Below are 15437 nucleotides of genomic sequence, written 5' to 3' on the forward strand. Positions count from 1 at the left end.
TTCATCTAAATGCGAGTTCCAATTGAGCTTGCTATCAAGAGTTACTCCTAAATATTTCACCTTTGGAGAAAACACTATTTTAGTTCCCAGCAAATGCAAATCTGGTATTTTCATTTTCCTTCTACGTGTAAAAGGAACAACAGTAGTTGTATGAGGATTTATAGATAAACCCTCATCCTTACACCATGCTATGGTTAAGTATAGAGCATATTGCAATCTATCTCTGATTACATGCTCATATTTTCCACGAACTACAATTACAATATCATCTGCAAAGCCTATGATTTCAAATCCTATCCTTTCAAGGAGTGCCAGTAGGTTATCTACTACCAATGACCATAACAGAGTTGACGAAATCCCCCTTGTGGGCATCCTTTCACAGTTCTTATTGTAACTGTGGCCCCTCCCTGATTACACGTTATTTGTCTTTTTTGTAGCGTTTGAAATATCCATTCTACAACAGTTTCATCCAAATTACGTTGTATCATAGCATTTCTCATTGAATTGTGGGATGCATTGTCAAACGCTCATTCAATACCTAAGAACGCGGCTAGTAGCCACTCTCTGACTTCAAGTGTTTTTTCAATTTTCGTTACTAGTGTATGAAGTGCTGTTACTGTTGATTTTCCTGGCTGGTATGCAAATTGAAATTTACTGAGTGGTGTCGATTTCAAATATTGCGATTTGATATAGTCATCAATTAGTTTCTCCATTAATTTCAGCATAAATGACGAAAGGCTAATAGGCGTAAACGATTTTGGACTTTTTTTAAATCTTTTTTATTAGCTTTGGGAATAAAAACAACCCGAATTTGTCGCTAAATCTTCGGAATATAGTTCAATCGTAAGCTAGCTTTGAACATTTCTGTTAAGCAGGGCACTACAGCTCATCTACTTTTCTGGATCATCACAGGACGGATCTCATCATTACCCGGTGATTTAAAAGGGTCGAATGAATTTATTGCCCACTCGACTCTTGCATGAGTGAATATACAACTCGCTAGATCTTGCTTCTCTGCACTGATCATTTCATGCTCAGGTTTACTGGTATTATCATTGAAATCTTCAAACGGTAAAGTGTGATTCTGTTGCAAATCAGTATGTAGATCTATGCATGTCGTCCTATCACTCAAGACCGGTATTGATCCTGGAAAATGAACTTGCATCATTAAACTCAAGGTCTCCGATGCATTAGAAGTGAACTTTCCGTCCTGGTTTTTGAGAGTTCCTAAACCATTAGAATGATCGTTTGCCAAAACTTTTTGTAGTCTTGCAACGACTGGAGTACTTTCAATATTTTCACAGGTGTGCCTCCAATTTTTACGTTTAGATCTTCTGATCTCTTTATTATACGAAGTGAGTGCTTTCCTATATTCAGCCCACTGCGAAGCACGCTTTGCTCGGTTAAACATTTTTCGAGCGTGTTTTCTTAAATTTTCCAGCCTAGCATTCCACCATGGTACATCCCTGTCTGTTGATCGTACCTTGACTGGGCAGCTCTTATTGTAAGCTTGAATTATTCTTGTTGTAGCAAGAACCGAAATGCCGAGCCGTGGTCACAAGCGTGTCGTGAAAGCGTTTAAGCGGAATCCTAATGCTTCGGTCAGGGATGTGGCCAGAAAGATGAATTTGTACAAGTCTTTCGTTCAGAGAACCAAGGATCGGAAGGAACTGCATAGGTACAAAGTGCAGAAGGCTCCAAATTGTGATGAACGGCAAAATACGGTGGGAATGTCACGGGCACGGAAACTATCGGGGACTCTAAACGGGCAGATCTACCTCAATGAGTGTCTAAAGAAGCGTCTGCTTCCTCTGTTGAAGCAACGCAAGGGCCTTACGATGTTCTGGCCGGATCTAGTTTCGTGCCACTGTTCAAAGGACGTCCTGGAGTGGTACGAAGCCAACGGGGTCATTTTCGTACCCAAGGAACTCCTCAACGCACTGAAACTAAGGCCCATCGAAAAGTACTGGGCTATTATGAAGCAGGTACTACGGAATCATCCCAAGGAGGTCAAATCTGAGTAAGACATGATGAAAAAGTGGGTTTTCGTACAGAAGAAACTGCAGCCAGATGTTGTACAGAAACTTATGAGTGGAGTTTAGCGTAAGGTGCGAGCATACGGTTATGGTATTAAAGTTGAATGAAATAAATACGCCAAAAGCTTACTAATGGGTTATATTTTATTGTCTGAAAGTTTGAAAAGGATCGGACAATCAGTTGAATTTTACAGCGTTTTTCCGTGATACAATTAGATGTGGGACAACCTTTAATTAATCAAATAGATGGTACCATTCTTCGTATGTTACATCCTTCTTGTTTTTGTCTAGCTTCAATGATGCGTTATGTTGTAAAAGCAACAGATAAGTAAATAAAAAAACTGGTCTACATACTGATGGAGGCAGCCTGTTACGCATTTTTGGCCTCGAAGGGTCATGGACTCCACACAGTATGAATTTCGCTCAATCAATAACATTATGCGTTCTTCGTATTTCCGTTTTACATCGGAACAAAACACCCAAATTTTTATTCTATGGTGCACCACATTGTACAGATTTTATTACCGAAGTGTTTAAAATGCTTCTATTCGCAACGAATATTGTTTCCTACCAGAAAAAAAAACAATTCAGCTCAGCACATTCAGTAGAATTTTGCGCACGTAGTGCGTACAACTTTGCTTTTATTGAACAGTAACACAAAAAATACGATTCATGCGAATTTTCATTAATGGAAGCGGAACGTGCCTTGGGATGCAATAAAATAAAAAAAAAATCTTATTATATTACTGCCTTCGGAATAGTCTGCTCGTGCAGACTCGGCAGCCGACAGAGCTTTTACTCCACCCCATACTCGATTTGGGAAGAAAATAAACATATTTAATGAAATCGTTAGTTGTTGATTTAATTCTCGAACAATTGGCCCGTTTTTTTGCGAAAAAAGTACCATAGGAAAAATAAATAAGAACCTCTTAATGCGTTCTTTCCCATTGTCGTTTAAATCATCCGGGGAGGGACTCAACGTTAGGTACCTATAGGCTTAAAAAGCACTCCACTCGCTGCCGCCTAATCAATGCCTCAGTTGAGATGGCACCCAGTCTGGTACCCAACCAGGAACTCCAAATTGAACATCAATGCTCACACTAATTTAAATGAAGTATCAACAAAATTAATGAAGAACGGAGAACAGACAGATGGGACCATGCGGTTGGTTCAAAATCTAATTTGGGATGTGCAAAGCGTTCTCCATTCTGCTTTTTTTTCCTTCACTGTCCTTGTCCTCTCCATCGTGGTATCAGCGCTTCTGAGTGCTACCGAGAGATGGAGAAGGACACTTCATCGTACGTCACATTGCTGTGACTAGATGGCACTAGTGGTAGTAGTAGCTTTCCACTTACCTTTTTTCCGTGCTGTGTGTACCGTGTAGGATGTTCGCCTTCCTCCACTCTCTCTCTCTCTCCCACAACCAACATGATAGGATGGCCAGGGGAAGCGTATCATTGGCAATCGGGTGAATGCTAATGGGTCCGATTAAACTGACACACGTGATTCAATCACTGAGCCCCGGATGGGGAGCAAATCAGATCGATCTGGTGGACGAAAAAGTGGAACACCCGAACACACAGCAGTCAGTGGTGGGAGGATTGGTGTCACCATTTGGCTGGGAAGAAAATAATTTGAACGGTCTGTGTGTAGCCTGGCCGGAACCGAGATGGATAACTCTTCGGTCTGTCAGAGTAATTTCCCTTAATTTGATTCGGACTAATTGAAATTACACCTGATGAGCAGAATTGTTCTCCGACGAAGATTGACAAGCTTTGACAGCGTGAAAGCGGGACTCAGTCAGTCAGAGATTTAGTATGCTGAAATTGGAGGGGGTAACAAAGAACATGGTGAGTATCATTCGACCTCATCCATATTAAATCCCAACTCTAATTGTATGTGTTATAAATATGTGTATAAAGTATTCCTTCAGAACATCCTTACATTCAATAACATCGTTTTCACATTTTTTTTCCTGATTCCTAGAATGAGTGAGAGCTCTGTACGAATAATAACCAAAAGTCAAGGACTTCTTCTCCAGGATGTGACTTGCAATTCAGTCACATCCTGGAAAAATATCGGTCCGTGGTGGCGGAAGGCAGCCCGAGCAACGTTTGATGGGATGGGCGTGAGATTTGACCCATTACGGCAATAGCAATTGCCGCTGCCATACATTATCCCCTCCCCCCGGATGGGAGTGAATAAAAATTGGGACCAGATAGAGGAAAAAATGACGGAAACATTTCGCATGAATATCAATGTGATGATTGAATAAATTTTCATTCTCCACAACTTTGGCCCGGGTTCCAATCTGCGACGCAAAAACCTAGTGCGGTTTTTCATGCTTCCTGGGTATTTTTAACGGTAATGATCCCCTCGCGGGGTTTCATTCAGTTCGTTTCTCGATTTCGCTTCCTGCTCGAACCATTCTCCAGGTATTTTTTCAATTTGGCGGTCGATGGAACTCGTAGAAAGACTTCAATGAAGTATTCATTGAAATATCTTTAATTTGATTCAGATAAAGCCAATATTTGTCATCTGAAATTCGAAAAACGCACATTAATGAATGAGTTTAGATCAGTGTTTTTCAACCTTTTTGTTCCATCCCCCCCTTTACGAAAATTAATCCCAGTACTTCCTCCCTATCAGTATTTTGTAAGAAAGTCTGTAGCATATAAGTAATATGATATAAGAATACAAACGGTTTTCAAGCAACAAATTTGATTTCGTATTTGTATCTGATTACAGAAAAGGTATATAAAGTTTGGAAAGTCAGTATGGCACCTGCACCAGAATTATTTCCGCCAAAATCGTAATTCTTGAGACCATTGTCGAAAAGCACACCTCATGTCATCTTCGATATCTACTCTGTTATGGTGTTTTGTTTCCATCAGCAGCTTTGTAGGAAATCCAGATTTCCATGATACTACGCAAAAGACAACAACACTCGTAACGCTTTTTTCGCATGTTGGGATAAGAATCGATCATTTGTAGATCGATGAAATTAATCCGAAAAACTACTAGTCGGGAAGCATTTCATGTCAAAATTTTATTTTTTGATATAGCGAATTTTTCAAGTTTTTTCAAAATAAAATAAAAAGTCTTGAAAAATGCTGTACAATTTCCTTTTCTATGGTCTTCTGTACTGTTTCATCGTCTGTTCCATCATCATTCACTGACGAAAGTATTTCAAACATTGCCAAGTTGTTCAATTGAACATTACATTTCAGATTTGGAAATGTTTGCCAAGGATCGGAAATTTTAGCTTTTGATTCAAAGCGAAGTAAATGTGCAATATTCCCTTTCACAATTCTCCCCTTTTAATGACCAAATTCCCCACTAGGGGGGAATTCCCCACCGGTTGAAAATCACTGGTTTAGATCTCAGAAAATATTTTATTTGTATTTTATTCTCTAATGGAAACAACGGTAAATTCTCAGGTAAATATCCAGTATTTAACTCCGTTTCCACCCGTAAATGTAAGATGGTAATGTAAAAAATGTTTTTTTTTCCTGTAGCAATTTTTATTTGAAAAAGATGGTGGCAGGAATTCATTCATTGCTTATGGTGAACAATTTTGTACGAATATAACGAATAAAGAGTTCTATAGACATGAGACGAGATATTTTTTATATTTTTTCTTGAAAGCTGAGGTTTTTTTTTACATAACATCCGAAAACCAGGTGATGAATAGAGACGATGCAAATATGCCGTTTTCGAAAATAGTTGATGTACGTGTGCATATCAAGATGACTCCATGTTTCCAACCGTTGCGACGCATTCCTGTCCCTATGCAAGTGGCCGTGAATAAAAAGCTAGAGGAACTGCTGAGAAGAGATATAATTGAAGCGAAGAAGAGACCTGCTACGTGGGTATCGCCACTGGTGATAGCCAAGAAAATAAATGGAAATATACGTTTATGTGTGGATTCGCGGCGCGTCAACCAAGCTGTGATCCGAGCATCGAGGAAATTTTGATGAGAATTGGAAAAGGGGAATTGTGGACCGTTTTGGACATAAAACATGCATTTTTTCTGCTAGAGCTGGATGATGCAATGCGAGACATCATGACTTTTATCACTCATCGTGGTTTATACCGCATTAAACGCCTGCCTTTCGGTTTGGTTTCAGCGCCCGAGATTTTTCAACGGGCAATGGACAAAATTCTTGCCGATTGCGAAGGCTGCTATTGGTATCTGGATGATGTAGTGGTAGAAGGGAGCACGTATTGAGAGATGGGTCCTGCGACTTCAGGGTTTCCAGTATAAAATTTCGTACATATCCGGTAATTTGAATATAGCTGATGTACTATCGCGACTCTCGACCCTCCCATCGAAACCATTTGATGAAACCGAAGAGCTACTGGTGAACGAGATTGCTATGAATGCTGCAATAGCGGTGGCACTGAAGTGGCAGGATTTTAAAAATGCTAGTCATGGAGACAAACAGATAAACGATGTTTTTGATGCTCTCGAAACTGGTTGTGCCGATCAGCTTCCGCTAGTATACAGATCATCATTCAGCGAGTTCTGTAGAGTAGATGACGTACTACTCAGAGGTGACCGCATCGTAGTACCGGAAAAGTTACAGTATCAGGTAGTTCAGATAGCACATGAAGGGCACCCTGGAAATAGAATCATGAAGGCTCATTTGCGTACACATGTCTGGTGGTCCAAAATGGACAATCAAGTTGAAAATTTTGTTAAGGCTTGTCGTGGATGTACCTTGGTGTCTGCTCCAAATCCACCGGAACCGTTAGTCAGAAAAGAATTACCAACCCAGCCTTGGCAACAAATCGCAATTGATTTTTTAGGGCCACTGCCGGAAGGGGAAAGTCTCCTGGTTATTATAGACTATTATAGTAGATATCCTGAAGTCATTGAAGTGAACAGCATCACTACAACATCTACCATTAAAAAGCTACTGACTGTATTTTCTCGTTATGGTGTCCCGGAAATGCTTCGCGCAGATAACGGCTCTCAATTCAACTCGGATGAGTTTGAACGGTTTTGCACGGAGTATGGAATTAATTTGGAACGAACAATACCGTATTGGTCGCAGATGAACGGCGAGGTCGAACGTCAAAACCGTTCAATTTTGAAAAGATTACGTATAGCACAAGAGTTGGGAAAGGACTGGCGAGTTGGGCTTTGGAAATATCTAACGATGTTTCATGCTACCGCTCATTCAACGACTGGCAAGTGCAGAACCTGATGAAGCTGATGAGGTTCGCGTAGAAACCAGATCAAAGCGAGTTAGGGTAGAATCTTCAAGGCTACAAGACTATGTGGCGTATTGAACAACTCATTTAAAGGAAGGTAGGGATGTAGGGTATCGCATAATATTCCCTTTAACAATTTGGTCTTATTATATTTAAGTTCTGTATATTTTCAGATAAGCGTGCATGGACGGAAAAAGCAACAGAAGAAGTTCGACGTTGACAGATAGACACGAGGATTCGAAAAACACAGAAGTTATATATTTTGAATACGAATAATAAAGCGCGATTCTGAAACATATTCCGTTATTTATAGATATCCTATTATTCTCGGTATAATATACGCTACGAACTTCGTCCCGACCAAAATAGATTTTTTGATGAAGGCTAAAATCGGACCATCCCTTCTTCGGGTTTTCCGCTTACCAACAGATTTTGCCTTAGATTTTTATTTATATAGATTAGTTAAAATTTCTAGTGCACCCGTGGCCGAGTGGTTAGCGTCTCACATTATCATGCCGGGTGTTCGGGTTTGATTCCCGTTCTGGCCGGGGGATTTTTCGTCAAAGAAATTTCCTTCGACTTGCACTGTGGTCATGCGTATTCAAGAGCTTGCCCCTCGGAATACATTCAAGGCGTGTTATTTGGCTTAAGAAATCTCGACCAAGTATTAATAAATGACGCTAGTTAATGCATACGTTGAGACGGCAAAAGTTCCACAAGGGAACGTTAACGCCATTCAAGAAGAAGAAGTTAAAATTTCTATGCCGAATAATACGCCTTGGATGTATTGTGAGTGGCAGACTCTAGAATATGCGTGATCACGGTGCAATTCGGATGAAATTTCTTTTGACGAAAAATTCCCCCGATCAGAAATGGTATCGGTATTTGTTCTACATCCGTTGTAATTCTTTTTCGTAGAAACTTAATGTAACGCTTCCAATACTACATGAATGCTTGTTAGATTGAAAAGGTCTCTGAGATTTCACATTGCACGAAAATCTGTAATTTGCATCGTACAGAATCTGTACAAAGTAAGTCGAAAAAAAATCTGTATCTTTCCAGATAAATCTGTACGTGCGGCAACACTGCGCAAACCCCCGGCATGATAATGTGTCGTGACGCTAACCTTTTGGCCACGGAAGCACTTTGAAACCGATATCAATGCATCTCGAAAATCGCGTTAACCTTCCGGATCATGATCATGACCTTCAGAGAATTATTTTTTTTTGGTTTGCGTCCCTGATATTTTCCTTTGAGGAACATTTCGGAAACGCCTAAACATATGCAATCGCAACACATGAAATTCGAGCTCGGTACGAGATTATCTCGATTACAAGATAAGAGATTCTGCTCGGTGTGATAGTGATAGTGATTGTATCGAATCCTCGAATCCTCCTATTGGTAATACCACGTAGTGAAACCGATTCAGTGAGCGGTGAAACCGACTGAAATAGCCCTGGTCGCTAGCCATAGGCTTAGCTAAATCTTAACCCATTTGAGGCCAAGCGTTCGAAAAATCGAACAACAACTTTGATCATTTTTCATGTCTTTGGAAAGCAACCATCTGGCAATGTTTTTGCACCAAAGGATAGTTTAATCTATTAGCTACCACTTACTATAAAGTTCTTTCAATTTTGTATAACTTTATTGGGCAATAAATTCGATTGAAAGCAAGTATGTTTGGAAGGGGTTTTCAATTTCAATTAAAAAACCCAATAAAATACAAAAATATGTGAACTTTTCTACAGTATTACTTTGATAAAAGAACATAAATTGCGATATAGGGCTGAAATCGATTCGATTGAGCCTCCTATAAGAAAATAACAGCCGGAAAAATTGAGTGTTCGAAAAATCGAACGTCGGTCATAACCCACTTTTCTCTGCTGAATCAATACCAACACATCTAACCTTCGCAGCGCATTTTGGTTCGTTTACTTTGAAAGATGGAAGGTTTTTCATTTGTTTTTGCATTTTCAACTGTGAATGTTTGCAAATATCGATTAATTTAGCAAATATTATGGAATATCTGTACGATTTTTTGTCCGCAATAACCTTAAGTGGTTATGGCCCATTTGTTCATGTGTGCAGGAACTGGAGAAATTATCAGTACGTGTAACGAGGATTCTAATGCGATTGCTGGTGTGAATAAAGGGTGTGTCACATCAAATTGCATCACGGAGAAAACGCTGTAGAAATTTAATTTTTAGGAATTATATCTTCAGCTTTCGCTTATAATCAGATAAGAGTGTATAGATTACGTTGGCCATGCTTTACTGTCAATTTTTCGTAAATTTGGAAAAATGTCGTCGAACGAAAAAGAGCGTCGTGAATTAATCCTGTGCACTCATTTCGAGAATCCGGAGTTGTCACATCGGGACATCGGTAAGATGCTGGGAATCGTCCAATCCACGGTCAGCAGAGTACTAAAACGAAACTTCGAGAACCTAACCATCGACCGGAAGGTGAAGAACGGCTAAAATGGATGCTCCGTCAGTGAAAAAGATCACAAGCGTGTAGTTAAGCAGTTTAGACGTGATCCGAGAATTTCGGTCCGGGATGTCGCCAATAAGCTGAATTTATCAAGTTCATTCGTCCAGCGGACCAAGCAGCGGGAGGGCCTGCGTACATACAAGGTTCAGAAGGCTCCTAACCGCGACGAAAGGCAAACCATGGTGGGGAAGACGCGAGCCCGGAAGCTGTACACCGAAATGCTGACGAAGCCGCATTGCCTGGTAATGGACGACGAAACCTACGTCAAAGCTGTTGTTCTTCTCCGCAGAGGACAAATTCAGCGTTCCGGAGGAGATTCGCAAGCAGAAACTATCCAAGTTTGCCAAAAAGTACATGGTGTGGCAAGCGATCTGCTCTTGCGGAAAGCGGAGCGCCCCCTTCGTGATAACCGGCACGGTAAACGGGCAGGTTTACCTTAAGAAGTGCCTACAGAAGCGCTTACTACCACTATTGAAGCAGCACAAGGGCCCGACCATCTTCTGGCCGGATCGCGCTTCGTGCCACTATCCAAAGGACGTGTTGGAGTGGTACGAAGCCAACGGAGTCACCTTCGTGCCAAAGGAAATGAACCCGCCCAACGCGCCGGAGCTTCGCCCAATAGAGAAATATTGGGCGATTATGAAGCAGGCCCTCCGGAAGAACCCAAAAGTTGTCAAATCGGAGGCGGACTTCAAGAGAAAATGGATTTCTGTTCCAAAAAAACTACAACCTGACGTTGTACAGAACCTTATGGACGGGGTAAAGAGGAAGGTGTGAGCATACGGGCTTGGGCTCGAAGTATGAATAAAAAGAAAATGCCAAAAGTTGTTTAATAGTTTTTATTTTACTGTCTAAAATTTTCAAAAGGATCGGTCTACTGGGCGAATTTCTACAGCGTTTTTTCCGTGATGCAATTTGATGTGACACACCCTTTTTTCTCCCGCCAGACCGAATAATAACCACCCAATCCTCAATGCCTTTTTTTTCGCAAAATTTTGGTACTTTGCAGGTTTTGGAAAATGTTCGATTTTTCGGGAAAAGGATAATTGGGAAGAAATGATTCTTAAGCATAGACATTTCTCCAAGATCAACAATTATTTAATATAACAGTAAATGCTTTTGTTCGAAAGAAAAAAAAACTTGCCAGTAATAAGTTCAAATTACATTAAATAAGAAATGTTACATCTCACCTTAGGTGGATTAATTTAAGTTTATACTTAGAGACCTCCATCCTCCTGTGCTTGTTCGTCCCGGAATGTAAAATTGATGCATTTATGAATACCGTATATTTGCTAATTGAAGTGACTTTCAGTTCGCAGTATGTTTGTACTTGCAAATAAAAAGTGCGGGTTTCGGTCAATGTTCGATTTTTCGAACAGTTATTGGCCGGAAAATGGAAGATGGAAAAAAATAATACTTGGACATTGCGGTTTCTTTAGCATCAATAATCAAATTTACACCAATGCACTATGGTCCAGGAGGTGCATTTAAGTGGAAATTAGCATCTAGAGCTCGACAGTGATTCTCTAGACAAAAACTGTCTTTGACAAAGTTGTCACATATAATAGAGCGCTCATTTTTATGTTATCAAAAATAGGGTGAACAAAATTTACGATGAAATAAAAAATCTAACTTTCTTATCTTTATAGATAGAGGTAAACATAGTTCGACAATATTGTAGCTCTGATTATTTTAAGTAACTTTGTGGAACAATATTTCTTTCTATCTCTTCAAATAACCGATATAACGCTTTTTCTCTAGGTTGAGTTAGGGTTACCATGAATAAAAAGGTTTTTTTGCTCTAACTTTTATATGTAAAATTCTACATCAAAACTGTCTTTGAATGATTATTAGAGCTTTCCAATCCACGCATTTTACGGTGCATAACTTGTATGTATTAATTAATTAATGTTACTCAAAGTTATTGATGTTTTTTCCTCGAAAACACGACCTTTTCATTTGCTTGTCGTTCTTTTTGGGGCAAACATAATAAAAAATTATCGATAGCATTTTAAAGAGCACATTTGACTCTACATAAGGTGAAACTTTCAAAAGAGTGTTATTTTTTTGTATTTGAGTAAATTAAATTTGAAATTATTAGTTTTTGCATATAAATGAACAAGTTGCAATTTTTAAATGCATATAGTAAGCGTAGACTTTAAAGCAGCATCACTTCAGTTCAGTCTTATAGCCACTCAACATGGAGGTTCAAAGAAGACACATTTTTGTTTTTGTTTTCGGTGGACGAAATATAGAAGACGTTATACAATTATTATATATATATATATATATATATATATATATATATATATATATATATATATATATATATATATAATAAAAAGATATATGTGTTTTGAGTGCCAGAATGTGCCTGAAATGCCAAATGCTGGGCCGAAGGATGAAGCGTAACCGTGTTCGGGAGATTACATAATAAAAAATTATTGCCATCAATAAATTTTTATTATGGTTGCCCCAAAAAGAACGACTAGCAAATGAAAAGGTCGTGTTTTCGGGGAGAAAACATCAATAACTTTGAGTAGAATTTTACATATTAAAGTTAGAGCAAAAAAAAAATTTTTTTCATGGTAACCCTAACTCAACCTAGAGAAAAAGCGCTATATCGGTTATTTGAAGAGATAGAAAGAAATATTGTTCCACAAAGTTACCTCAAATAACGAGGGCTACAATATTGTCGAACTATGTTTACCTCTATCTATAAAGATAAGAAAGTTAGATTTTCCATTTCATCGACAATTTTGTTCACCCTATTTTTGATAACATAAAAATGAGCGCTTTATTATATGTAACAACTTTGTCGAAAACAGTTTTTGTCTAGATAATCACTGTCGAGCTCTAGATGCTAATTTCCACTTAAATGCACCTCCTGGACTATGGATTTCATAAAAAAAAACAGTTTTTACAGCTTGGTCGTTAATGGGTTAAGGACGTGCGATAATAGTGCGCTTGTCTCACCCTCATCAGCCTCATGAGTACTGGTACGGCTCATCGTAAAGGAGCTACGCAGGTCAGTTGTCACGAGCTCATAGCCACGTTCCACTCGTTAATCGTCAGGACGACACGGAGGCTCCGACCTTCTACTGAAGCCAAGATCCGAAGAAATCACTGACTGAGATGTCCACATCACACATCATGCCAACTGCCGACCGTCGTATCTCCACACTGCCTCACCGGTGCAAATTTCCGCCACGCTGTAGCCATCCACCACCACGCCAGCTCGAAGTTACCGTTACCTTACTTGAAGGATCTGTAAGTCAATAAACTGTTTTCCATTTACCTGAAAATTGCCTCGTTTCGTTGATCCTGATCCGAAAGCCTCCCCGCAAACTCACGGGACGACCATGAGAACCGAGGACCGCACCAGAAAGTTATTCGTAATAATGCCTTAAGCTTATTCCATCTGTTATCGCAAGATGCAGAATAAAGCAAGGGCACATTGGTCATGGTGAAGCAGTTGAATACAGTGGTCCAACATACTTTGCAGCTCGTTCAAGAAGGCACCGCATTTCCTCAAGGACTCGAATTTGAAAGGGTGTGCGAGCTGCCTGAATTCCTGTAAATTATCCGGTATCAAGGAATAATGAAGCCAGTAATCCTAAATACTGTGAGTGGAGAACCAGAAGAGAACCCTCGTTATAAAAAGGATATAGATATGGTGATTCATAATTTTAATCAATTGAATCTTGATGCATACTTCGTTGCTATATATGCTCCAGGATGCAGTGCTATCGAACGAAATGAATGTCGGATGACTCCTCTTTCCTAGGAGTTAGCGAGTTTAAAACTTACCATTTTAACTTACTAGTTACTTACTAGTTTAACATTTTGAGAATGCAGGGGAAACGTTAACTGATTTGTGAAACAACCTAGCGATCGATAGATATCTTGTTAAAGCAGAACATATTGAGTCCGCCAACCACCAATTCAGTGAAGCGGAATTAGTAGGATACCAAGCCGTTTGTTCGTGGCATGCTTGTCACGTAGGGACATCCCAGTACTTTTTGTAACGAAAGGAACTGCTGCATTGAACTAATGAGTAGTTACTTTTGTGTAAATCAACATCAATCTATACCAGCAATTTATACCAGCTCAAAAACCCAGATAGTTGGAAAGCACCAATTGCAAAAGATGTGAGCATTAATTCTCCGTTTCTGTTTGTTCGAAATTCTATGAACTTGTCCAAAGTTCTGCCAGGGTTGACCAAGATTTGTTAAAAATACTCCACTTATTTCGCATCACAAGTGGTGTTCAAGGAGCGCCAAAAGCTTCACAATGCCGGACTTCTTGATAAACATCAGTACCCCAAAGAAGTTGTTTCAGAACAAGGAGTGGAGGTGTTAATGGTAGAAAATAATGAGTTCATTTGGACGGACAAAAACTCGGATAGGGGAACCCGGGGCAAGAGTGCCATACGGGGTAAGAGTGCCCATCTGATTATTTTGCCTATTTCCATCTTCTACAATTATTTAACTACAGAACTTTGTTTTATACAAATACTGCATATATCTCACATATTATCAGCCAGAACCTTAAATATTTTTTATTGGAAAACAGATAAATACTAACTGAGTTTCTTACAACTGCAATCTATATAAGAACGCACAGGCGCAAATTAACGAAATACCCTCAGTTTCCATATGTTTGCATGACTCCACCCATAAATACAAATAGAATAATCATTTTTCTTCAACATACTGTATGAACTAATTTAAATCGTACGCATTTATTTCAATAAAAAATAAATGTGTTATCTCTCAACTTCCGGAGCAAAAGGAGCCATTATTACCGGGGTAAAAATGCCATAGTCGTAACCTCGAATTCGATCTGTCAAACGCAAATAGTGTAATCGTGGTTGTGTTTGTTGTGGTCATGGTTTGTAAATATGAACGGATTTGGTTCCGAAACCAGTGGCAGATGGAAACTATGGTTGTTGCCGTACATTCTGTAAATTATGGAGACGAGCTGCGGAGGAATATAGTTTGCCCAGAAGAACATTGGCCAGGTATGTGCAGAAGTTAGGCTGTTTTAAAATTGTGTTTTCTAAACAACAGGAGGAGTAACACGTGAGTCACATCCTTAATATGCAGAAGTTATTTTATGGGCTGACAACATACGACATCCCCAACCTAGGGTATAAAATCGCAGAGTGAAATATTTTAGATCACTCTTTCGACAAAACCAAATTGGCCGGAGAAGATTGGCTTGCCGGTTTTCGTGAACGCCACCAGAACTTCGGTTTGCGTTCTTTGGAACCACCGTGAATTTCACAGTGCTTTTGTCATCAAAAATTATATTTTTATAAGATTGGCACTCTTGCTCCGTACTGGAAAAATACAAGCCAAAAACATCATTTTTGTAAATCAAACATTTTCATAGTAAACATAACTTTTGATCAATTTGATGCATAGCTACACCTAAATAGGAGTATAAATGAACAAACCAGCAAAAAAAAAATGGAAAAAATATAACAAAAGAGCATTCATAAACGCGTATTAGCTTACGGTGGTACTCTTGCCCCGGGTTCCCCTACATAATAAAAATTTGTAGTAAATGAGTTTGAATGTAGTGCATTTCCAATAAAATGAATCGGGCGACGTGAAAATTTGTATGTAGGGAAGGTTCTTATGATAGATCGAGACCTCTCCCCCATTGTAACTGTTTCGTTTTTTA

At 39.3% G+C, this 15437-nt stretch overlaps 1 protein-coding gene across 1 annotated transcript; it reads left to right on the forward strand.

Moving 5' to 3' along the window:
• Positions 1-5785: 5785 nt before the first annotated feature.
• On the forward strand, positions 5786-7483 carry LOC129774434 (uncharacterized protein K02A2.6-like). Its single transcript, XM_055778171.1, has 3 exons — positions 5786-5951; positions 6336-7177; positions 7430-7483. The coding sequence occupies exons 1-3, from the start codon at positions 5786-5788 to the stop codon at positions 7481-7483; spliced, it is 1062 nt and encodes a 353-aa protein (XP_055634146.1).
• The last annotated feature ends 7954 nt before the right edge of the window (positions 7484-15437 follow it).

This window comes from Toxorhynchites rutilus, chromosome 3, assembly GCF_029784135.1.
Source record: "Toxorhynchites rutilus septentrionalis strain SRP chromosome 3, ASM2978413v1, whole genome shotgun sequence".
In the NCBI taxonomy this organism is placed as follows: domain Eukaryota; kingdom Metazoa; phylum Arthropoda; class Insecta; order Diptera; family Culicidae; genus Toxorhynchites; species Toxorhynchites rutilus.

What these genes read in the sequence shown, in the direction of transcription:
- LOC129774434 (XM_055778171.1), top strand. Translation starts at nt 5,786, where the DNA reads ATGACTCCATGTTTCCAACCGTTGCGACGCATTCCTGTCCCTATGCAA. An exon ending in GAAAATAAATGGAAATATAC is followed by an intron (nt 5,952 to 6,335) that starts GTTTATGTGTGG and finishes ATTTGAATATAG; the next exon opens with CTGATGTACTATCGCGACTC. An exon ending in AGTTGGGAAAGGACTGGCGA is followed by an intron (nt 7,178 to 7,429) that starts GTTGGGCTTTGG and finishes GTATATTTTCAG; the next exon opens with ATAAGCGTGCATGGACGGAA.